Source organism: Ailuropoda melanoleuca, chromosome 5 (assembly GCF_002007445.2).
Source record: "Ailuropoda melanoleuca isolate Jingjing chromosome 5, ASM200744v2, whole genome shotgun sequence".
In the NCBI taxonomy this organism is placed as follows: domain Eukaryota; kingdom Metazoa; phylum Chordata; class Mammalia; order Carnivora; family Ursidae; genus Ailuropoda; species Ailuropoda melanoleuca.
In genome coordinates, this window is record NC_048222.1 from 54080503 (window position 1) to 54104222 (window position 23720).

At 45.8% G+C, this 23720-nt stretch overlaps 1 protein-coding gene across 2 annotated transcripts in view; it reads left to right on the forward strand.

Moving 5' to 3' along the window:
• Positions 1-23720, forward strand: part of MYO5C (myosin VC) — a 97829-nt gene that overhangs the window by 61002 nt on the left and 13107 nt on the right. For both annotated transcript variants that reach the window (XM_011230582.3, XM_019804455.2), the window contains 14 exons: positions 1071-1235; positions 2491-2584; positions 5294-5357; positions 7339-7519; positions 9422-9515; positions 9828-9891; positions 9977-10057; positions 10913-11093; positions 12713-12806; positions 13261-13324; positions 14384-14552; positions 17959-18046; positions 20888-20986; positions 22263-22417. In XM_011230582.3, coding sequence (XP_011228884.1) covers positions 1071-1235; positions 2491-2584; positions 5294-5357; positions 7339-7519; positions 9422-9515; positions 9828-9891; positions 9977-10057; positions 10913-11093; positions 12713-12806; positions 13261-13324; positions 14384-14552; positions 17959-18046; positions 20888-20986; positions 22263-22417 — 1593 coding nt within the window. The remainder of the gene's footprint in view (positions 1-1070; positions 1236-2490; positions 2585-5293; positions 5358-7338; positions 7520-9421; positions 9516-9827; positions 9892-9976; positions 10058-10912; positions 11094-12712; positions 12807-13260; positions 13325-14383; positions 14553-17958; positions 18047-20887; positions 20987-22262; positions 22418-23720) is intronic.

Consider the following 23720-nt stretch of genomic DNA (forward strand, 5'->3'; position numbering starts at 1 on the left):
GGCTCAGAGGAGTTGCTCTTTTCTAATTTGCCAAAGGTCTGTATGGTCTCACTGCGGCCCTGCCTATTTTGGGGAGACTCCTCATACCATTCCACTGTTAGGAAACAAAATCCACATGTTCTTAGCCAGTGGGGAAGGGCTGTGGCATATACAGCGTCCCGATCACTAAAACTCACTCCTGGGCCTGTCCTAAATAATACTGAGACTCTCCTGTGGCAGACTTGAAACTTAGCCATGAACAATGCCATAGGAGTCCTTAGTCAATGGATGAATGTGCAAAAAAACCCCTTGAAGTTTTGATGCGGTTTCTCCTGATTGTGCTCTTGTGTGGCCGGCCTGCACCTTACGTGGCTTGAGGAGAACAGCGCCAAAAGCTGCCGTGACAGCTGGGAGCAGGGCACCTGGGAGTCCCGACGCTGCCGGGGCTCCATGCTGGTATATTTGTTTGCTAAGGCGGCCGTAACAAAATGGCCACAGCCTGCATGGCTTACACAACAGGCATTTCTTTTGTCACAGTTCTGGAAGCTAGAAGGTCAAGATCAAGGTGTTGGCAGAGTTGAATTGTCTCTCCTTGACTTGCAGATGGCAGTCTCCTCCTTATGTCTTCACACCGTCTTCCCTCTGTGTCTTAATCTCTTCTTGTAAGGACACCAGTCATACTGGATTAGGGCCCGCCGATATGAACTCATTTTACCTTAATTTTGTCTTTAAAGACCCTGTCTCTAAATAGAGTCAGGTTCTGAAGTGTTGAGTATTAGGACTGCAACGTGTGCATTTGGGGGGCAGCAGGGGAGACAGCGTATCCCACAGCACTAGGGTTGTCTTGGAGCTCCAGGATTGGGCCACTCCCATGCTAGGAGTGCCATCAGCTCAGGAAGTTTGCCTGACCAGATCTGCCTTACTGTTTGCACTGGGATGAAGATGCCCATACGTGTCATCATAGTGATAAATGTGGTAGGTGTAGGTAAGGTCTGATAGGTTTAGATGCCATGTCAAAGGTGGTGAGAGGCAAATGGAACAGTTTCCTTATTTTGGATAAACCCCCAAACATCTGCTGTTTTTTCCTCTAGAACAAAGAGAACCATGGGCTGGTGGAGAAGCTGACCAGCCTGGCTGCTCTTCGGGCTGGTGACATGGAGAAGATTCAGAAACTGGAATCCGAGCTGGACAGAGCAGCTGCCCACAGACACAATTATGAGGAGAAGGGGAGGAAATACAAGGCTGCCATAGAAGAGGTCTGTGCTGGTCGTGATTATGGAAATCCATGCATGTCTTTCTGTGCAAGAGGTCACGGCCCAGCATTTTCCCACAAAGCAGTCTGCAGAACATATCAGATTTTGCTGTTGGCTTTCATCAACAAAGGAGGCCTACCTTTCGGGGGAGGGGAGATCAGATGCGAAGAGGAGGCGGCTCATGCTTCAAGACGCACAACAGAAGGTTCCCTCTTGGTTCAACTATTGTGAAGTGATGAAAGCCCTTTCAAAGAGAAGGAGCCCTGTCTAGGTGCTTCTCTCTCTTCCAGGATGATCTTGGTCCCCTGTCGCTTGTCCCTCTGGTGTGTGCCCTGAAGCATCTTCCCCAGAGCAGCAGTGCAAAGCGTGGGGCAGGTTTTCGTCTCTGTGGTATAGTAAAATGAGCAGTGGACAGAAATCAGATGTCCCCAGCTCAGACCTTGTCTTTGCTGCCATCTGGTTGGGCAACCTTGGGCAAGTCCCTTACCCTCTCTGATGTAAGGTGGGAATAACAAAAAGGGACCGACAGAGTTATTGTGAGGATAAAATTGTCAGATGAAATCATCTAGCCAAGTGCCTACCGTAGAGCCTTGCACAGGTGAGAGCGGCAGTTTTCTGGAGATCGTATTTATTACCCTCTGTTGTCCTGCACTTTCCAAAGTCATACAGCACCCAGGTTTGTGGCAGCCTGGAGCCCAGGGCACCCTCCCCGTTGCATGCGCTACTGGTCACCAACCATCAGCACCAAGTGGCCCCAGTGGCTGGCCCAGCAGATACTCTACAAGGAGAACCTAAAATAATGGAGCTTTTGTCCAGGATCACACATCTTTCCCGAGTAATAACACTCTTAAAGTGTGGATCCACTTTATATCATAAATTATTTATATCATATTAAATATGTAAATACCTTGGCTATTGAGAAGCTTCCAGAAAAGGATAGAGGATTTTCTTGACTATGAGGAGACCTTGGATTTGGTTGTTTCTCCTTGACTTCAGCCATTGCCGGGCCAGGTTGAGAACCAGTGTCTGCTTGAAGTCACACAGAGCCCTTGTGCATGAGATGGAACGTAGCATCTTGCAGTGGGCTGGCGCTGGCTGTTAGCCGTGGATAGGAGCTGGGACTGAAGGATGGATGGGTGGGTGGATGGATGGATGGATGGATGGATAAAAATGCAGCCTTTCAGCAAGAAGGGCTGTGGTGACAAAACTTGAAGTGAGGTTTGTGAAAAAGTTTTTTTTTTTTTTCCCCCTTCACTAGAAATTGGCAAAGCTTCAGAAGCATAATTCAGAACTGGAAATACAGAAAGAGCAAGCAGAGCTGCAGCTCCAAGAGAAGACTGAAGAGCTGAAAGGTAGAGCCCAGGGAGGCCTGGGACGCGTTTGTGTGCTCACCTGTCCGGGCATTCGGGAAATAACTACTGGGTGGGAACTGAGTTTTAGGCAGAATCAGGAGTTGAGATCTTTCCCAGTGAAATGAGAACATTTTTTGCCTCATAGGGAATAACTATATTTAAGTTGTGGTAACATTACCCTACAGACTCTTCTGTTTTATTTCTGTCTTTTATCAGACGGCTCAGCAATCCCTGCCTCAGAACCGCCTGGGCTGTTTGCAAAATACAGACGGTTGGGCCATCACCCTGGAACTCTCCCATCGGGAGATGGTGTATGAGTGTGGCACAGCCAGGGTGGTTCAGACATCTACATTTTTTTAAAAACTTTGTGGCGATCCTGACACCATTACAATGCTGGCGTAATGTGGTTGCCGGCCACGGATCTGTAGTCAGATGTCACATCTGTCCAAATGACTCGGTCTAAGTGGTACCCCCTCCGCTGCTCCTGCCCTGCTGAGCCCTTGAGCCATATCCCCCGGGCTATCAGATACAGACCCTTGGAACCAGCGGTATCACTTTCATTCAGGGGTGTGGAGCAGCCACCCTTAGCCTAGCTCTGTCCAACCCACATGCTAATGGCAAGCACTTGCTCAATCCCAGTAGGAATGGGAACCTGTTGCTTCCTGACTGGATGGTTTAAATGACCACCCTTGATCCCCTGTCCTGTCCAGGGCTCTTTCCCGTGAGCTCTGACGGGGCAGCTTGGGCGTGCGAGTTCAGGCCTGGGGATCTAGCAGAGCACACGCCGGAGGCCCAGCGGGCAGTGGATTCACGGGGATCCAAAGGAGCACGGGAGCCCTGGGGGTTCGGCTCAGTGTGGGAGAGACCCATGTCAGGAGGAGGAAAGAAACATCCCAAGTCCTGGCTGGCAGAGCAGGAAAGGCTGTTGAGATGGTGGCAAGCACGGGAGTGACCTGCCTCAGATAATGCGAGCCCTCCACCCACTCTCTGCGGACCAATGGTGGGGGCGTTGATGAGCACACGAGGTCGGAGTAAACCTGAGTAAACCTCAGGCCGGAGTTAGGGAAGGGCTTGCCTACCTCTGCCTTTTTTATTACAATATGCTGCTCCTGGGTATATTTGCTCTTTCTTCTAACTTTAAGTGGCTTTTCCCACAAGAATATTTAAATTCTTACGAGTGTGTCCTGGGAATTACATATTTGACAGCACCGACATGTTTGGGTCCATAATTTTATATTTCCTTCTAAAAAGTACCTGAAAACTTTCAAACCCAGGGCTCATAAACTGCGTATCCTATGGGTCTCTCTACACATGGCAGTGTCTTGTGAAAAGCATCCTCCTTCGCTTCCCCTGGGACCTGCGACTAAGGGATGTTATCACGTTTCCCCTTCTTGAGATTCCAACGTGGACGCCATCCCATTGCTCCCGGGAAGAAAGTCACATTCGGGCAGCTCTTTCACCCCTTGACAAACAGCCTAAGATTTAGTAAACACCAGTGAAGCCCGTTCTGTGAGCGATTTGAAAATTGAAATTATATCAAAGATGCTGGCTTCTAAATTAAAGCTTTAACATATTTCTAGTATTTTCTGGCTGACTCATGACATTCTGAGGCAGTCATTTTGTTTCAGGGACATTTGACATCTTATTTGAATATCGTTGGCTTTTTTTTTATGTTCAGTTAGCCAACACAGAGTATATCATTAGGTTTTGATGTAGTGTTCAGCGATTCATTAGTTAAGTATTAACACCCAGGCTTTTTTTTTTTTTTTCATCAAGTAATTCAGGGTGGCTTGCATCACCTCCCTGCTGCCCCTCTGGGGCAGGACTCAGAAATGAGGTAGAGGTCAAGGGTGGGGTGTCAACAAAGTACAAACAGACATGTCAGGCTTTGATGGGTTAGCCCCGTTTTCAGGGGCACCTGTTGTGTGTGGATATGTTGGGAACCTGGGGCTGTCATGGCTTCAGAATGACCAGAACCCCAGTGATTATTGCCCGGCTGTCCAGTGTCACCTCAACCTACACTTTGTTGTTAAAGACTCTTGTTCTAAAATGCAGCTTTGTCAGACTTCCCCTTCCCCTAGATGAAGACAGACGCTATATTATTTTCTTGGTTATCATGAATAAGTGGTTCTCAGCCGAGAGAACGCTTTTGGTTCCCCTTTTCCTGTCGCAGATATGTGGCCTCGTCAGAGATGGTTTGGGAGGTCACAGCTGGAGCAGAGGTGCCCCTGGCTTCCAGTGGCTAGAAGCCAGAGTCGCCACTCAGCATCCCACACCGCACAGGACAGCCCCCTCTTCACGACAAAGTATTTTCCAATCCAAAGCGTCGACAGTGCCAAGACTGAAACCCCATCATAAACTGACCATTTTCTTCCCAAAGGGTTTCGATGCACTTTCAGTAGTAATATATATTGTCTCAAAGCCAATATGCCTTTTTAAACAAATGATACTCAGGCCCCCAAAAAAGGAGTATAAATGAAACTATTCACACATTTCTAGCATGACCAGTTTGTGAGAATTATTATTTCCTCTTCTTGTCTATATTTCTAATTTCTAAACTATAAAAGTGACAGTTACCCTCTCATCTTAAGTCCCACTCATCATGAATAGCCCCTAATTGTCCTCACATCCATGCTTTCTTAAATGTGACATGAAACTATCGAGGCATTGCTTTGCAGACATATTTCAAAGAGCGTTCTCTCTTCACAGAAAAAATGGACGACCTCACCAAGCAGCTCTTTGATGATGTGCAAAAAGAAGAACAACAGAGAATGTATGAAATCTCGTTTGCCTTAAAGCTACTGCTTCCTTCTCTCTCTCCTGTTTTATATTTTGCTTCTCCGCTTGCAGATAGCAGGTCACCAATACAAGAAAGCAGGGGGTGAATCTTTGTAGGAAGCGAGAGACTCAGACGGGTGAGAGCCGAGTCCCCCAGGGTGCACCTTTCAGGCCTGGCACAGGTCCTGCAGCTGTGGGCAGTGGACCCCCAGGAATTTCTCGCTTTCCCTTCATTGCTAAGACAGAAGTTCAGACATTGCCATCCCTTTCAGCTTCCATCAGGTCCAGGAAGGAAAATTATTACCTAGGAAAAAAGCCTGCCTCCCTCCCCTGTCCGTTGTGTCTGTTAATTTGACTCTCGCCCCAGACAATAAGGGATGGAACCCAGCTTGTACTCTACCAGCCCCACCTTTCCTATCTCAGTACCAAACGCTTTGTTAATCTGCAAAGAGTGCAGTCTACACTTCCTTCTCTTATAGAGTCAACTCAAATGTTTTAGATCTGAAAGTAGGGATGCGTAGCAGGGTGTTGGGGAGAGACAAAGTATTCTTGGCGTGTTTCTGTTGGGGGCTGGAAGACTCGGAGCTGGGGTGGAAGGATATATAAGCTCGCCGACTCGTTGGCAGAAGAGCCTGAGTCTTGGTAAGGAGCAGGACGCCGAAACATTAGGGGCGGGAATGTCACTGAAGAGCTCCAAGAGCTAACAGGTACGTGTTTCACGATCCTATGTGAGTTAAAATAGGGAGATTGGGTTCTTCACCTTGAAAATTTTCTCAACTCTCAACTCTAGGAGAGGAGCTCCGTTCTTGGCATCTCACTGTGTACTAGGGCCACTTGGGAACAATCATTTTGAGAATGGGTTTGGAGAGGCAGGCTGAGGCCAGGTCACTCTAAGTTCTTTGCAATCCTCATCAGCACTCACTTGTAGCTTGGTCTGGTCCCTGGTCAGCTGACTGGGGACGTTTTAGCCTCTGTCACTACCCTCGAGGGGCGTCCAGATGCCCGTAGCCTGTGGGTGACTCCCAACCAGCATGCAAGTCTGCGATTCTTTCAACGTAGACTCCTGGCTGCAGTTTGCTTCTTTAAAGGTGCTTTACTGACCTCTTAGGAGCACTGTGGGGTTTTTTTGAGAGACCTGAAAACAAAGTCAAGAAGTTTGTTAATATCTATGAAAGGAAATGAAACACAAACCTACTGGGAATGTGACTCTTTTCCTGGGGCTTCTCCCTTTGTGCTACAGAAGCCAGTCATAAAATGAAAGGAGACAAGAGCCTAGCAAGTAGAGTAATGATTTAATAAACTCCTGGAGCCCCTGGGACTGCTTCCGTTCTGACTGGCCCCTCTGGGCTGGGCTGGTCTAAGTCGTGTCTCTCTTTGGTTATTTTCTTCGTCATCCCATATTTAATTGAGCAACCATCTCACAAGGAATTGGGTTTCCATGGACTTTGGGGCGCCAGGATTTGCTGCAGTCTATTGTGGAATGTTTGAAGGGCTGGCCCCTCTGACATGTTAAATGGCTGTATTCACTTATTTAGGACCTAGCCAAACCCTTCTATGATCCTTGACACTTGGCAGGGGCCAGGATTTGGCAGAATGTGCCAAGGTCTTTGCGGAGGGAAGGGGCCCCTCCGAGACACCACAGGGAACCACACAGAACTAGGGTGGCTTCAGGAATGGAGTATCCCAACCACCACTACGTCTTGGAGTTCAGCCTCCCTATCCTGTGTTTCCTCTGTGTGACCATAGTAGAGCCACATTTCTCAGATCAGAAGGTGTAAAAAGCTTCCCTAACCTAAGGGGACAGGAAACTGGTAGCTAAAAATAAGGCCATTGTCTATGGGAACTGTCACAGTGAATCCTAAATAACTTGTCTCCTTTCTGAGTCTCTTCTTATTATTTTCAAAATGAGGTATTGTTCTAATTTATGGTAAAGACTTTAGAGAAATCCTGAATTATTTTTTTCGTTTTGCACCTAGACTTCTTGAAAAAAGTTTTGAACTGAAAACACAAGACTATGAGAAGCAGATCTGGTCTTTGAAAGAAGACCTTCAAGCCCTCAGGGATGAGAAAATGCACCTGCAGCACCAACTAGAGGAAGAACGTGTCACCTCCGATGGCTTACAGGGGGAGGTGGCCCAACTGAGAAAGCAGGCAAAGGTAGAAAGCACTTCTCGCTTGCAGATGAGCTCTCTGGCTATGTTACTTGAGCTGCATGGAGGGGGCAGTTTCACACTCCCACAGGATCAGATAGCTAAGAGCATCTGTATAAAGGCCAAAGTCAAAAGGACCCTGATTACTCCGGTTTTTCTAAGGATGAACCCCCAAGTTGCCTTTGACTCACCAATAATTGGTTTTCATATTTTTAAAGTCAGCTTCCTAATCCTTTTGAAATTATATGAAGTTATTCAAATATGCTGACCTAGAGAATATTTTCAAATTAAATTATAAATTGATATGAATCCTTCTTATACATTCCATCATGTTGTCTTATTTCTATAAATACCTGTATTAAAATTGAATCACCTTATTATCAGAATATTTTATTTTAAATTGTTATCAGAAAATCCACAAAAGCAATGATCCACACTTGGACAGTCGAGGCTCAACTGACTTCCTTCCCTACCAGAAAACACAAAGCCAAGGGTCCCCATGTTCTTTAATGCAAAACATTTCAGTGTAAGTTTGGAAAGCTTTTAAGCTTCCACTAAATAAGTGAAATGCATGCTAGTATAATATTGTTAAGATTATGCGAATATTCTCTGTAACAGTCACGGAATAGCCATGCATGGCTTAGAAGAACTTTAGGAATCACATCTGCATCACCTCTTGACTTCAGAGGAGAGCTGTCCACATTCTCTGGGCCCCGGTTTCCTATCGTTTAAGAGGAGGAGTTTGGACTCTGGGATCAGAGAGGACCACGTATCGCTCTGACTGTTTTGCTCTTAGGAGTCACACGAGATTAATGTCAATCCATGGGCGTTGTGTCCTCTGGTCTGCCTCTTGGGACATCATATGGCTGCTCTTGGAGTGAGGCACCACTATTTGTCACTCACTTTCTCTTTGGTAGCTAAAACTTGGTCCAAACCCTCTGATGTGGTATATTCAGATTTGTCTGATTTTCATAGAAAATAAACATAATCAGTCTATAAGTAAATACATATATGACTTGGAACATTTGCTGAAATATTACCAAGAGCAGGGTTTTTGGATTGGATAGTCCTGTGACCCCATCAGCCCCCCTCCCCTGTGTGGCCCTGAGCATGCCATTTCACCTTCTGTAGCCCCAGTTTTCTCATCTATAAATAATTACTGCATCACCGTGTGGCCTATTATAAGGTTGAGGTCGTGAATGTAAAGTGATCGGTAAATGTCAGTTGGATCTCCCTCTTCACCCTCTGAAGAAACTGGAGCTGTAGCCCTTAAACACTGAGACTAACTGAGAAAATATCACGGAGGGGTTATTTCTCACTGCGTATCTCTCCAAGCCGCAAAAACACACCCGTATCCTTTCTCAGGCTGCCCTCGCAAGGTAATAAAGGCAGAATACAGCCTCTTCCCCACAACCTGTGCTCCCCACTCAGTGCACCCTGGTCACACGCCCACGGCCAACTCCCAGCCTCCACGGTCTGCCGCTGTGCTACATTGACACCTGGCGGGAGCCCAAACCCGCAGTTACGACAGTGGTGGCTTGTCCACCTCCCTGCATCCAAGAGCTCATCGTACGGTGAAAGAGAAGTTAGCCCCTTAGATTTTACTTCTCTTGTGCCCCTTTCCTACCCCAGCCCAATCTTGTAGTAAGGAGCTATTTTTTCCATTATATGTAGTAAGGAAACTAATTCTATTGCTACAACCAACTACATCTGGGAATAAGTAACAATATTTTGAGCCGTTAAACATGCTTCAAGTCCGCACTGCATAGACAGTGATGATTTAATAAGATTTTAACCGGGTGAGGATGTCTTGGATAGATACACAATACTGTAATAGTATTCTCTTTGTCTGGCATAAGCCGTAATAGCTATTTTTTCTTCACCCGGTACGGCAATTGCTGTGATACAGACAATCTCTGAGTTCGAAAAGGAGATAGAGCTGCTTCAGACACAGAAGATAGATGTGGAGAAACACGTGCAGTCACAGAAACGGGAAATGAGAGGTAAGAAAAATACAAGTCACTGAGCCCATGGGTACAGACCAAGTTTATAATGGGTGTCGCTGCTAAGGAGGTGTATCCTTTGTTATGAGCCCGGTTGATTTGCTGGTTGGTTGGACATGTGGCAGGTTGACTAGCTGGTTGACTTCATAGCTGGTAAGTTGGTTAGCTGATTGAACAGCTGGTAATTTAGCTGATGGTACGGTTAGCTGGACACTCTGTGTGAAATCTAGAAAAGTGGGACCAAAAAAGGGAATGAGAGAAGAGAAATCATGCAGAAATGTAATTTATACCAGTGCTGTCTTTTCCCCTCAGAAAAGATGTCCGAGATCACCAAACAACTCCTTGAAAGCTATGACATTGAAGATGTTAGAAGCAGGTAATCATTTTCACATTACCAAACACTTAGAAACATTTAACACAGGAGTGAGATGATAGATTTTCTTACTCCCCTTTTTTTCCAGGCTCTCGTTGGAAGATTTGGAACATTTAAATGAGGATGGAGAACTTTGGTTTGCTTATGAAGGACTAAAGAAAGCAACACAGTGAGAAATTCCCCCAGAGTTCTTTTTGATTTTCAGAGTTGATAGATAACTGGAGAGTCAAAAGTTTATCTTCCACAGATTTGACACAAAGGGAATTCCTTATAGGGGGATGATCTAATAATCGCTAGAAATATTTCAAGAATTAAGTAATGAGTTTAATAATGAAAAACAATCTTTTCATAGGATAAACTTCCGAGTCCTAAAACCTGTAATTTGTATAGGGAAAACTGATTATACCAAATAAGTTAGCCAGTGTTGCTCTAGAGATAGACTATGTTTAAATTTAAGGAGTTTGCTGTAATCTTTTACTTACAGACTTTATCTTTTAGAGCAAGTTCAGGCCCATGGCAAAATTTAGCGTAAAATACAGAGATTTCCCTACCCTCGCCCCACACAACCAGTATTGGTATCCCCCACCGGAGTGTTACATTTGTTAAGATAGATGAACTTAACGTTGATCTGTCATTATCATCCAGAATTGAGAGTTTACATCAGGGTTCACTGTTGGTGTTGTACATTGTCTGAGTTTGACAGATGCATAATGAATGTGTATTTATTATTGTTGCATACAGAACATATTCTTAAACTATTAACGTGCAATTTTAATAATGTCTAAAATGTTCTGCCGTTAACTACATATCAATGCCACGTAGTGCTTCCTAACTGGCTAGACAGATTTTATAATTCTACATACCAAATTCTGTAGCCTGTCGCTATGTGTATATACGTAAACTTTGTGTCCTCAGCGTGGTTCTCATTGTGAATTTTCATAACTGCTGCATGTGTGCACGCTCACGGTCAGCAGCACAGAAAATAAAGACCATGTGGTTCATTTCTTGGCCCCTCTTCTGACAGCGTGTTGGAGAGCCATTTCCAGTCCCAGAAGGACTGCTACGAAAAGGAGATCGAAGCTTTGAACTTCAAAGTGGTGCATCTAAGTCAAGAAATCAACCATCTGCAGAAATTATTTAGAGAAGAGACTGACATCAATGAAAGTATCCGTCATGAAGTTACCAGGCTAACATCGGAGAATATGGTACGATCTTAGCCATGGGCGCTGGGGGTGGCCATTATTCTAGAGATGTCATTTGTTAGTGGAAGAAAATTCAGTTTCTTGGCAGTAAACGGTGGATCAGAATTGTGTTTTCTAGGAGTGAAATAACTGGGTCAGAAGATAAAACGATAAAATTACCCTAGGCTGGAGAGCACTTTGATTTGAAAGTGGGTTAAGTTATCATAGGATGGGTCCAAATTCTGTGATGTGTGTGTGTATTTTTAAATCTGTGTATTGTAAGTCTAGCCCTAACCCCTTGGAAAGTGATAAAAACACTAAGGTAGAAGGATGACTGACATGGGGCATGTGTTCAGGTCCATCCCTCTGCTTGTGCTTCTCACCTCATGTTCCAAGAACTTCTCTCTTCCGTGATGCCTGTTCTTCCGCCTGGAGTTTGTCTCCTCCCTTCTTCTAACTCAAGCCTACAGCCCTGGAGAAACGGTAGAGGAATCTTCTGACTGAAAGAACGTCCTTTCTTAACCCCACATCACCTGCAACCACCACCCCATTTCTCTGGGGGAGCTGGCCAGGCTTCTCAGTGGCCACATAATGGATTTCGGCCAATTCCCCACAGCCATGCCATTCTGCCGTATGCTCCGACCACTGACCAGCGCTGCCTGCACACGGCTAAGCCCGAAGCATTCTTTTTCACCCCCATCTTATCTGTCACCAACATTTGGTGACATTAGTCACTCCCTCTTCCTCGCTGCTATTTGTTCTGCCGCGTTCCGGGATACCACGCTTTCCTAACAACCCACCTCACTGGCTACCCCTTTCCAGCTTTCTTACCATTTCCTTCTCCTCTGCCTAACCTGAGAGTATTAGGAAATCTCTGGGCTGTGTCACAGGTGAGGAGATGTGACCCGGGGCATAGCAAACATGTGGAACAGTGATTAAGGACCTTCATGTCTTTGTTTATTCTTGGGATGAAACTTTAACGAGGAACAGAGCAGAACATGCATGCAAATGCACAAACAGGTATTCTTCCTGTGCACTTCAGAGACACGGGTGTTTTTATACACTTGGAGGACAGAAAAACTATTTATCTGACTGAGGGTCAGATGAGTGACAGTTAAAGGTGAGTGACATTTAAAGAAATGTGTAGATAGACAAGGACAGAGGACCGTGAAACATACTGGATCATTCCAGACCTCCACTAACAGAGCAGTGCACCACCTGGAATTCACAGGGCACAGGGGCACCTCTTTGAGACGATTTTTGTGTTTCTAGATGAGGAGATGACATCTCTGAGCCTGGGCCGAAGAGGCTGGCTCACCTCAGCAGAGCCCCCACACGCCCTCCCAGACAGTGTACTTCCTTCCCCCCAAGAGACCCTGGTGATATCACGGTCATAGCTGTGTGAGAGCCACTCATTCCAAACATGCTGGTATTGCTTGTGACTCAGTAGATCTTGAGGTAAAAAAACCATAACGCCAAACCAGTCTGATGCCTTGGCTGGCCCTCCTACACAACTATACCAGACATTCGCTCCCTGGGGTTGAACACCTAGATGGTCTAGTTTGCTTCTGAGTAGTTCTGAGACTTTGAAGTTCACAGACAAAAATGTTTTATATTCAAATATTTCTAATTCTTCTCTAAAGATGATCCCAGACTTTAAACAGCAGATTTCAGAACTGGAGAAACAGAAGCAAGATCTGGAAATCCGCCTGAATGAACAAACGGAAAGCATGAAAGGTAATTGAAATTGTCATGAAACCACTTCTAGAAAATGGATTCCCATGTCCAGGAAATGACAGAGAAGTCATTGTACCCGGGGATCTCGAACTCTGGTTCTCCAGGGGCCCAGCCAGGTGACATAAACGTGAGAAGTCGGCTGAGCGGAGGGGACGGTAAGGTGCACGGAATTTAGAGGCACAATGGCTTCCAAGCTCCGTTGATTGTTGCCAAGTGGCAATGTTGACCCCACGGTTGCTTGATAGTCCCATCTTTAGAGAAAAGCCAGAAATCCAGATTTTTATGTGAAATATCACCATTTTGGAATAATGGCGTTGAAAAATTTTTAAAACATCGTTCAGACCAAACAAAACCTAATCTCAAGCAGGAAACAGCTTAGGATTGTCTCAAAGCATGACCAAATGCAAATCAAAATACGGTATGGACCCCAAAGTAAAGACAGTTCTCACTACAGGAAAACTGGAAGAATTGTCTGATCAGTTGAACCGCAATCGAGAAGAGGAAGGAACACAAAGAAAGTAAGTGTTAACGTGTATGTTCTTCAGGTTCCTGTTCATGTAATGCTTTTCTTTTCTGAAATTGTGGGAGATACCAAGATATGTTATTAAGCCAAAAAAAGCAAGGTGCTGATTAAGGTATATGATATATTACCATTCAAATGTAAAGGAAAAAAACCACATATGCACACACACACGCACACACGCACACACACACACACACACACCGGGAGAATATACAAGAATCAAAACATTGCTTGCTTCCAAGGAGGTTAACTGGATGGCTGGTGCACAGGGGAGGGGACGTATTTTACCTTTTATACCCTTAGAATATCGATTATCTGTTCAAAAAACTGATGAAGTAAGATTGTATGAGAGAGAACAGATTTTCTTATAGCAGACCATTTAGGATAAGGCTTGAAATCCATGTGACAGAGAATCTTCACTGATAATCCCCCCAGATTTGCATGTTGACCAGCAGAGGGCCTGGTGCTGTGGTGGAGCCCTGCAAGGAAAATGCTTTGCTGACAGCTCATTGACATACTTAATTTTCAGAGCCATACGTGGATGCCCTGTGTCCTAGAGAGCATTTTTAGTCATGTGACTTTATTGGTAGGATGGGGATGAAATGAGGGCCCCGAATAGTAGGAAAGCGGTGAGACACAGTCTTGGATCTCTTTTGATAGGGCTACTACTTCTCCCTGATCCCTGGCTTTTTGAGAGTCTGGTCCCCAGGCTGTTCACAAAGGAGATAATCATTGGGCTTTCAGTCATAAGGGTGTGAGTGGGGGTGAATATCCCGGGGGAGCAGTCAACATCCTTTGGCAGTGTGGAAGCAAAAATCTCTTATCAGGTTAAGGAGACTGGGGCAGTCGTGGGTAATTTTATACCCAGCCAGCCCTGATCGTCACCCCGACCCCGACTTCAGAGACATTCCTATTCAGGCACTATTCCCCTTACACATAAATTGGCCAAAGTGTTTTTCTGTCTTTGGAAATAATCAGTGTTTGCTATGACAATGACAATGACTTCTCCACTACGGTCAAACTGATGCCAAAATTTCCTTTATCTTTTTCTCAGGACCATAGAGGCCCAAAATGAAATACACACCAAAGAGAAAGAGAAGCTGATCAGTAAGATTCAAGAAATGCAGGAGGCCAGCGAGCACCTGAAGAAACAATTTGAAACTGAAAGTGAAGTCAAGAGTACTTTCCGGCAGGAAGCATCTCGTCTAACTATGGAAAACAGGGTGAGAAGTTCTCCAACTTGTTGATAAATGACTGCGTGCAGATGTCACCCAAAGGGGGGACATAACACTGAAAGCATCCGGTGAACAGACCCAAAGCTGTTCCGTCAGAGCAATCTGTGCCCAGTGGACGGGTGGTCTCTGAGTTTGCAGCCTTCTGCTGGGGGAGCCTTGGGGACTTTGCTGGGCCACACCAGGGAAAAGTAGCGGGATGACAAGAGGAGAGATGAGCACTGTCCCATGGATGGCACCCATCTGAGATGAGCATGTTCCTGTCTGTAACAAGCCTTTGCCCATTAAAGGGCCATGCTTCCTTTGGGGCTGTGCCCTTCCTACAATTTTTCAAGTCAAAATGTTCCTCTAGGGAATGATCATAATGGTAGGTGGCAAATGTTTTACATTGTTAACTCTTCATCAAATTGTAAATGCCCTGGCCAAAATGAAATTGGGCAACTCTCAGTCAGTCCCCAGCAATTCTTTGGAGATTTGATTGGTGTGTGAAACCCACAGGGCTGGGAAGCACCATAGTGGCAGTCGGGGCACTTTCCTAGGAGTCGGACAGGCTCAGGCCCCTTCCTAGCCTGGCACCCTCCAGGACTATGACCGGGGAAGGGCTCACCAGGGCAGTGGTCGGCAGCCTGGACAGGCCCACAGGCCCTGCACCCTGTTGTCAGGGCCCCCCATTTCTTATCTCACAGGAAAACCACAATAGGGTTTTGCAGGATCAGGATTTAACTTTGGTGAGTAATTATATCCAAAGGAATCCAAAGAGCTCACCATTTAATAGAACGTAACAAATTCCAGTCAGGGGCACCTAGATGATGACCGTCTTTTTCTGAGGGGGATACAACTTTCTCAGAGAATAGCTCCTCAGGTCACATCAGAGAAGCAACTGCCCGCTGCTGTGAGAGGTGGTCCTGCCTTCGGCACCAGGGCCTGTGTGTGCGTCCCTGGGGCCTCAGCTGGAGCTGGTGGTAAGGGAGAGGACCGGTAGGTGGGTCGCGTGTGTTGCGCAGCTTGCCCCACATTGAACGTTCACTGCCTCGCTGTGAGCGTGCGGCTCTAGGTTTCGTCAGTCCCTGAGTCGTGTGGGATTTGAGTACGTTTCTGATGCTCCAGCCTCAGAGGAGGGTGTGGTGAAGTCCCACTCAGTGCCCCTCCTCAGGAGCCCCCTGTGTGGGGGGGGGCTCTGTTCCCAGGTAGGGCCAGGCCACGCTGCTCCTTCCACAGTGCGCGGAGCCGGGGAATGCTCATAGCTATGTGTTCATGCCAACAGTGTATTCCCGAGCCAGTGAGTAACCTCGGTGTTGTAAATGAGCAGATTAATACACAACAAAAGAATATAACTTCTGTATATTAGGGGGTGGATTTTGCCCACAAATGAGACTTGACTGTATTAGTTTCCTAGAACTTCCTAAATAGATTACCACTAACTGGGTGGCTTAAAACACCAAAAATTTGTTCTCTCGCAGTTGTGAAGTCAGAAGTCCAAATTCAAGGTGACAGCAGGGCCATGCTCCTCCAAAATCTCTAGGGGAGAATCCTGCCTTCTTCCTGCTGCTGGGCTCCCAGCATACCTTGGTTTGTGGCAGCGTAACTCCAACCTCTGCCTATGTCTTCACATGGCTGATCTCTCTGTGTCCTTTTCTGTCTATTAGAAGGAGCAACTCACTGGACTTAGGACCCACCCTAATCCAGTATGATCTCATATTGATCCTTAGTTTAATTGCAACTGTAAAGACCTCATTTCTAAATAAGGTCATGTTCTGGAGTTCTAAGTAGACATGAATTTCTGAGGAGACACTATTTGACCCACTACGTGATTTTTGAGTCAAAGAAAAATCCTTATTAAAAAAGCGAAAAAAACCTTTAGTGATCATGTCACTATTTATCAAAGAAATTCAAAATTAAAACTAGATGTTACTGTTGCCCCTTAAGTAATAGAGATCTGATGGTGCTAGTGAAAACACTGCAGTGGGCACCTGTCACGCATGGTTTCCAGGAACAGAAATTGGCGTCAACTTTCCCAGGGGTGATTCGAAGGCAAATATCATGAACCTTTGGAATCACATTCTTTTTGACTCAGTCACGCAACTTCTAATATCTTAAGTAATTAAGTATTCTAAGTACCCTTAAGTGTACTTAAGTATCCTGAGTAATTAGATATGTGAACAAAGATTTTTGTTCAGAGTGTTCGTCACATTGTTATTAATTGTAGCAAAAAAAATCCAACAATAGTGGATAAATTGTTCTGTATCATATGACTTAGGTATAAAAATGACAGTTTGCATGTATGAATGACATGGGAAAATATCTTCAGTATAATGAGAGAAAAATATAGAATTTAATACTTTATATGACCCAAATTTTATAAAATATGTGTGTGCCATATTAGAAAAAAAGAAAGGAATGAAAGAAATCAAAATGTGAACAGTGGTTTCCTCCCAGTTCTCATTGGCTGGTAACTGTTATTATTAGATGTATCCTAGGCTGGACTGAGACAGGAGGGTGGACACTGTACCCACACGCCTGCTTGTAAGGCCAAAGTTCCTAACACGTTTAGCCGGAGACCCAGAACCGTAGCAGGGGACAGGTGGCCACAGTGTAGAAACAGCACAGTTTCCCTTGGTGCCGAGAGCCCCCCGGAGGGCCCACGGCTATAGTGACTGCATGGTGGGCACTGCTGGGTCTGAGAAGCCTGAATCCTTTCTGAGTCAAAGCCCTCAGAATTCAAGAAGAAACTAAACACTCTGCCCTTTCTAAGAAATATGTACAGGCATCCAGGACTCTGCTGGTTCTTGAGCCAAATTTTGCATGGACAAGGCCACCCCCTTATCAGGAAGGAAACGCAAAGCCAGGACCCAAATCTCTGAAGTTTCTCTGCCTCCAGCTTCTGATATCCATAGAAGAAGTTTTCACACCTTTGTGTTTTTCAATTCTCTATAATGGGCGTTATTTCATTAAGGGAAAAATAGATCAAGATAAATAGGGCATATCTGTACAATAGGATATTATTCAGCCACGAAAAGGAATGAACACTGATACATACTTGAAACTGATGAACTTCAAACACGTGATGCTAAGGGAAAGAAGCCAGACACAAAAGGCCACATATTGTATGATTCCACTTAGTTAAGCATCCAGAAGAGGCAAATAATAGAAAGTAGATTGTGGATTAACAAGGACTGGAAGGAACTAGGGGAACATGTTATAGGTTTTTTTCTGGTGTGACAAAAATGTTCCAGAATTAGATGATGGCGATGGTTGTATAGCTGACTTTAGAAGCCCATGGGGTATGCACTTCCAAGTGCATTGCATGGTATGTGAATTATAGCTTAATAAAGCTGTTACCAAAACATAGATTAAGATGCTTCTAAGCTAATCTCTTTGTTTCTTTTGATTTCTGTAGGATCTTGAAGAAGAGTTAGACATGAAAGACAGAGTGATTAAAAAGCTACAAGATCAAGTCAAGACTCTAACCAAGACAATTAAAAAGGGTAGGAAAAATAACATTCCCTTTCCTACCTTTTGAACTGTCAGCTAAGGTCAACAGGCATTGTTTGTTTCTGATGTGATCCAGAGTCATTGAAACTCAAAGGAATGATTCTCACCTGGCGTGGGGGTTGGAGAGAGTGTTGGGGCTCAGTGATAGGCTTATGGAAAGATCCTTTGGACCAGAGGATAGCTCACCAGCCCTCAGAAAATTCCAGATACACTCATGTAATTGTAAGGGACACCCTGTAATGAATACTTTTAACCTCATCAGCTATTACCTCTCCTCTTGTGAAAATGAAACTGTGAACAAGTTTCAAATACAACTGCTTTGAAATTCTCTTCCTCTCCCAGTTACATAGGAACAACATCTCCATTTCTGTTAGAAGAAAGAAGTAGAGAACTAAGAAGCTAGACGTTAGTCCTGAACATAGACTGAACTTCACACTTTGAATGCCCTCGTGAGCTCCTGTGGAAAGGACTCTGTGCCTTTCTTTCCCTCATCTGCTTCTGAGTCCCTGAACTTTTTTGACTTCTCTCTTCTGCGCTCTTGATTCTTGTTCCGTATTCCTCTTCCTCCCAACCTGGATCACTAAGGCTATATCTCCAACCGTCTGTTCCTTTTTCTGTATTCATTTCTTTGAAGAGATCCTTTACTGTTCTTTATTGCACTCTCACCTCAATCTCAAAATACCCATCACAACATGAGGATCTTTCTCCTTCAATCATTAATGATAAATGTCAGTCTGCCCCATGAGGGCAGGGACCACGTCTGCCCTTCCCAAAGCCCCACTGTGTCCCTGTTGTTGGAAAGAATGAATGAACTACCATCTCAACACAAGGATTTCCAAAATCCACCTCCCACTTCTCACTTCTTTTCCTGAGTCCTGGCCCCTCTTTGCCTCCAAGACTACGGCCTTCAACTCCATGCGTCTAAAGTAGAATACATCAGCTTCCCTTCCTATATTAGTTATCTATTGTCATATAACAACTATCCCCAAGTTTAGCAACTTAAAGCAACACACACGTAGCAACACAGAGTTTCTGAGAGTCGAGAATGCAGGAGCAACTTAGCTGTGGGGCTCTGGCTCTGAGTGCCATCAAGTCGTCAGCAGGGATGCAGTCACCTGAGGGCTTAATGGGCTGCAGCATCAGCTTCCAGGCTCGGCCACATGACTCTTGGTAGGAAGCCAACATCTTTTGAACACTCCATAGGTGCCATTTTGCTTCCAGAGTCCCTGCAAGGAACATGCCCAGATACAAGTCACCACACTCAAGAATACCCTAAGTATGATACCCTTATCAGATATTTCTGCTTCCTTTCTTGTTCTTCCAGGTCCAGATGCAGGGTACCAATCAGACGTCATTCTTACCATAAACAGTATTGCTTAGTAAAGCAGTTGACATTCTACCTTTATTAGTCTCCAAGGGAACAGGGCTAGTCTATTAGCAGGACAGATTCTCATACAGTAATAAGAAAGTTCTGTTAACTCGCTACCTGCACCACCTTCTTTTTCACCCGCCAGACCCTCCTCAGCCTTCTTGGCCCAACTGCTGTGCTGCCTCCTTCATCTGCTAAGAGTTCCAGCCACTTCTATGTGAATTCTTATGCCCCCTGTATTAATTTCCTATGACTGCTGTAACAAATCAGCATAAAATTAGTGGCTTAACACAACACAGGTTTCTTATCTTACAGTTCTGGAGGTCAGAAGTCCAAAATGGTTTTCACAGAGTTAAAACCAATATGTCAGCAGAGCTGTGTTCCTTCTGGAGGCTTTAGGGGACAATCTTTTCCCTTGCCTTTCCAGCTTCTAGAGGTCACCCACATTTCTTGGCTTATGGATCCCTTCCTCCATTTTCAAATTCAACAGCATAGCATCTTCTAAATCTTTCTCACTCTCTAACCTCTGTTTCTGTCATCACATCTCTCAGAATGGACATGAATCTTTGGCGACCAGAAGGCTGACTCTGGCTCACTCAAAGGTGTCCATATTCCAATCCCCAGAACTCGTGAGTAGTCATGTTACTTACACAGCAAAGGGGATTTTGCCAATGTGATTAAATTAAGGATCTTGCGATGGGGAGATTACCCTGGGTTATTTAGGTGAACCCAGCACAATCACAAGAGACCTTATAAGAGAGCGACAGGAAAGCCAGAGTGAAAGAAGGTGATGTGACAATGGAAGCAGAGAGAGAGAGGGACGTGGTGACAGAAGTGGAGGTCAGAGTGATGTGGCCACGAGCCAGGGGGTGTGGGGAGCCTCTGGAAGCTGAAAAAGGCGAGAAACGGATCCTCCCCTAGAGCTTCCAGAACTCAGCTCTGCTGACACTTTAAGTCCTACATGTGAGGTCCTTTTCAGTTCAGAGCTCCAAGCACTGTGAGATGGGAAAATCTGTGGTGTGTTAAGCCACTAAATTTGTGGTAACTTGTTACAGCACATAGGAAACTAATACAGCCCCCTTAGGACCATGCAGTTTTGTACTTTGCTCACCAGCTGTCCCGTGGATCTTGTTTCCTTGACTGTGGCATCAACATCTTGAAGACAGAAGCAATATCTTGGCTTGCTTTCTTATCCACACGGTGCTGGATTCATGCTGGCTCTCCTGAGGATCCTTCAAGCATAACTCCACCTTTTCAGAAGCAGCGCTATTCATTTATAGACTCGTAGATAGGAATCACCGCCAGAGGAATTCTTCGAGATTAATCAAGTTTCCATTTATCTGAAAGCCACAGCGTCGATGTGCCAGCCAGCCAAATTGAGGTGGAGAGAGACAGAGTAGTCTCGTTATAAAGCCTCTAGAAGTTGTTTCTGTGAATTTAGCTGATTGTTTGCCTCTGCCTGCAGGCGATGATGTGCACTTGTCCTCAGGACCCAAGGAGTACCTTGGAATGCTGGAATACAAGACGGAAGATGAGGACAAGCTCATCCAAAACCTCATTCTTGGTAGTGAGATCTGGAGCTCTGGGTGTTTGCTCTGTCACTCATTGCTACCGTCCTGGGTGGGGGCCGTCACTTCTCTTCCGTCACTGCTGCTTCTCCAGCCCAGCGTTTCTCAGCCTCCACACTGGTGACCAGATAATTGGTTGTTGTGGGGGCTGTGCATTGTAGGATATTAAGTAGCATCCTTGACTTCTACCTCTGGAAGCCAGGATCAGCCCCTAGTCATGAGAATAAAAACAGACATTGCCAAACATCCCAAGGGAGCAGAATTGCCCTCAGTTAAGAAGTGCTGGCCTAACCCCTTCCTAAGTCTAATCATAGGATCCAGATAGAAGACACAGCCTCTCACTTTTGGTCTTAGCGCAGGTGCTATGGTGGAAGTAACTGTGGCTCCTTGCTCTATTTGACTTTGGCTGAGAATTTTATTTGCAGGCAATGTGATGGAGGCGTCCCAGCCACACCTCAGTTACAGGAATGTTCCAGTGTACACACTGAAGGGTTGGTGGTCTTAGAACCAATCTTACAAGACTGTCTTCACCTTGAAAATCACATGGTTTTCCAGTGGGAAGGAGAAAAGCTGCCTTTCTATCAGCTGGTCTCAAGATCTTAAAGTAGAACTGATGTGTAGCCTAACTTCCTCTTCTTCTAAGTGACCTCCCCACCCCCGCACAGAGCACATGAGCACCTGTACCCTTCCCTTTCTACCCTCACAGGTGCACAGCTCCTCTTCGTTTCCCTGTCTTAATGCAGCCATGGGGAGGTCTTTGTTTGCTTACCTTAGTTCTATAAAGTTTCTCTCTTCCCTTTACCCCCCACCCCTGCCGTTCTCTTGTCCTCAAGGCTGGCGAGGCCTCCTCTGAAGAGCTATTGTGTGTCTGTTTTCCTAATGCAAGGCAGGTGCATGTGATCACTGGGATCATATCCCATCCTCATCATTAGAGGCTGGAGTCGGGTGCAGGGACTTGCGGTTCCTCCCTTATATGGGAGGCCTGAAATCCAGGGATCCATGCCAGGGAGAAGTACAAATTCTGTCTAAAATTCAGCCTTTTAAGAAAGAGAAAGTACTTTGTGGATGAGAAGTAAGAGGAACCAGTGGCACCTGTATATTTTTGCCAGGAAGAGCCAGACTGAACTCCTCAAAGAGAAAAGCTATCCCTACTATGCCTTCAGGCACGGTGTCAAGTACAGAAAAGCAAATAAGCCCTGCCCCGTAGTCAGAGGCTCCTTATGGGGAGGGCTGACTCTCGGCTGTAGTGCTCACCAGCTCTTTCTGCTCCAGACTTGAAGCCTCGTGGCGTGGTGGTGAACATGATCCCGGGGCTGCCGGCTCACCTCCTGTTCATGTGCGTACGCTATGCAGACTCTCTAAATGACGCCAGCATGGTCAAGTCCCTCATGAACAGCACCATCAATGGCATCAAGCAGGTGGTTAAGGTAGGACCTGACTTTGACATTGGCCCTTGCTATTGTGGTTACTTTAAGAACACCTTAAGGATTCATCCTTGGCCCATCCTTCACCTCGAGTCCTTGGTGAACCACGGGATTCCTCAGACTAGTCTGAGACCCACTCAGGGAAAGAAGCCAAGCTTCTTGGAAAAGACAATTTGGGTCAGGGTTCCCCAAGGCTAAAGATCTGCAAAAAGACCTCAAAGCGTTACCTCCAAGACTACAATCTGGTAGCCACCACCCCCACCACTTCTACCCTGTCAGTGGGCGAGATGCCCAGCTGCGAGGATTCGTTATTCGTCAGGAGTTAGGAATAGAGAATTAACATTTGTCTGCTGTTGAGTGCTTTCTGGTTGCTATATACACGAGAGCCACCAGAGTGCTCTTGGAAGGCGCCCCCAGAAATTGATGTTCTCCCGATCCATAATTCCATAAGATGAGTTTCCTTAGGCCCCACGTGCATTGTGTCCCAGGCCATAGGCACACAGTATTGCCTCATCTTGCTGCTCTGGAATGTTTAAATATTTGGGAACTAAAAGATGCACGGCATGAGGTCTATAAATCCTTTCCCACCAGCATCTCCCATCTCAGCTTCCCCAGTGACTCCCTGGCCTCTGCCTTTGTGGGTGGCCAGGGCCTGCCCCTCGCCACTCCAGTGCACAGCACGTTAAAGCAGCCCTCACTTGGCCCACATACCCAGTAGTCTCTGTGCCTTTCCATCCAGCCCCAACTGCCAAGGTGCTCACACTGGCAGGCTCCCCGGTTCCTGCAATCCAGCCCTTGCTCCAGAAAGATCACTAGTAATTCCTCTTGCTAAATCCAATGGGTTTCCCTTAGTCCTTATCCTCTTCTAGTGGACAGAAGCATTAGGTCCACCCTCTGAAACACTCCTACTTTGTCCCTCAAATTCCAGGACTTTCCCAGTTTTCCTCTTACCTCTGTCCGTGGTACCTCCTTACCTTCTCCGTGCCTCTTCCCGCTGCCCCACAAGCGGGGCTGTTCTCCCCAGCAGAGTCCTTGATTCCCAGCTCTTGTCCCTCCAGCCCTTTCCTTCAAGGACAGCATTCTCTCCCGTCTCAGGAGACTTTCACAGCTGTCCTGTTGCACCAGCATCTTTCCATCCTCTGAGAGCTTGTAGCCCAGTCTCGGTCCATTGTGCAGGAGCTCAGCCACCCATTTAATTGTGTCCTGTGTATGTTACGTTATGAATGACATTCTTCCCCATCAGAATGTGAACTCTGAGAAAGAAGGACCCAGACTCACCCTTACCGGGCATTCCTGCAGTGCCTGC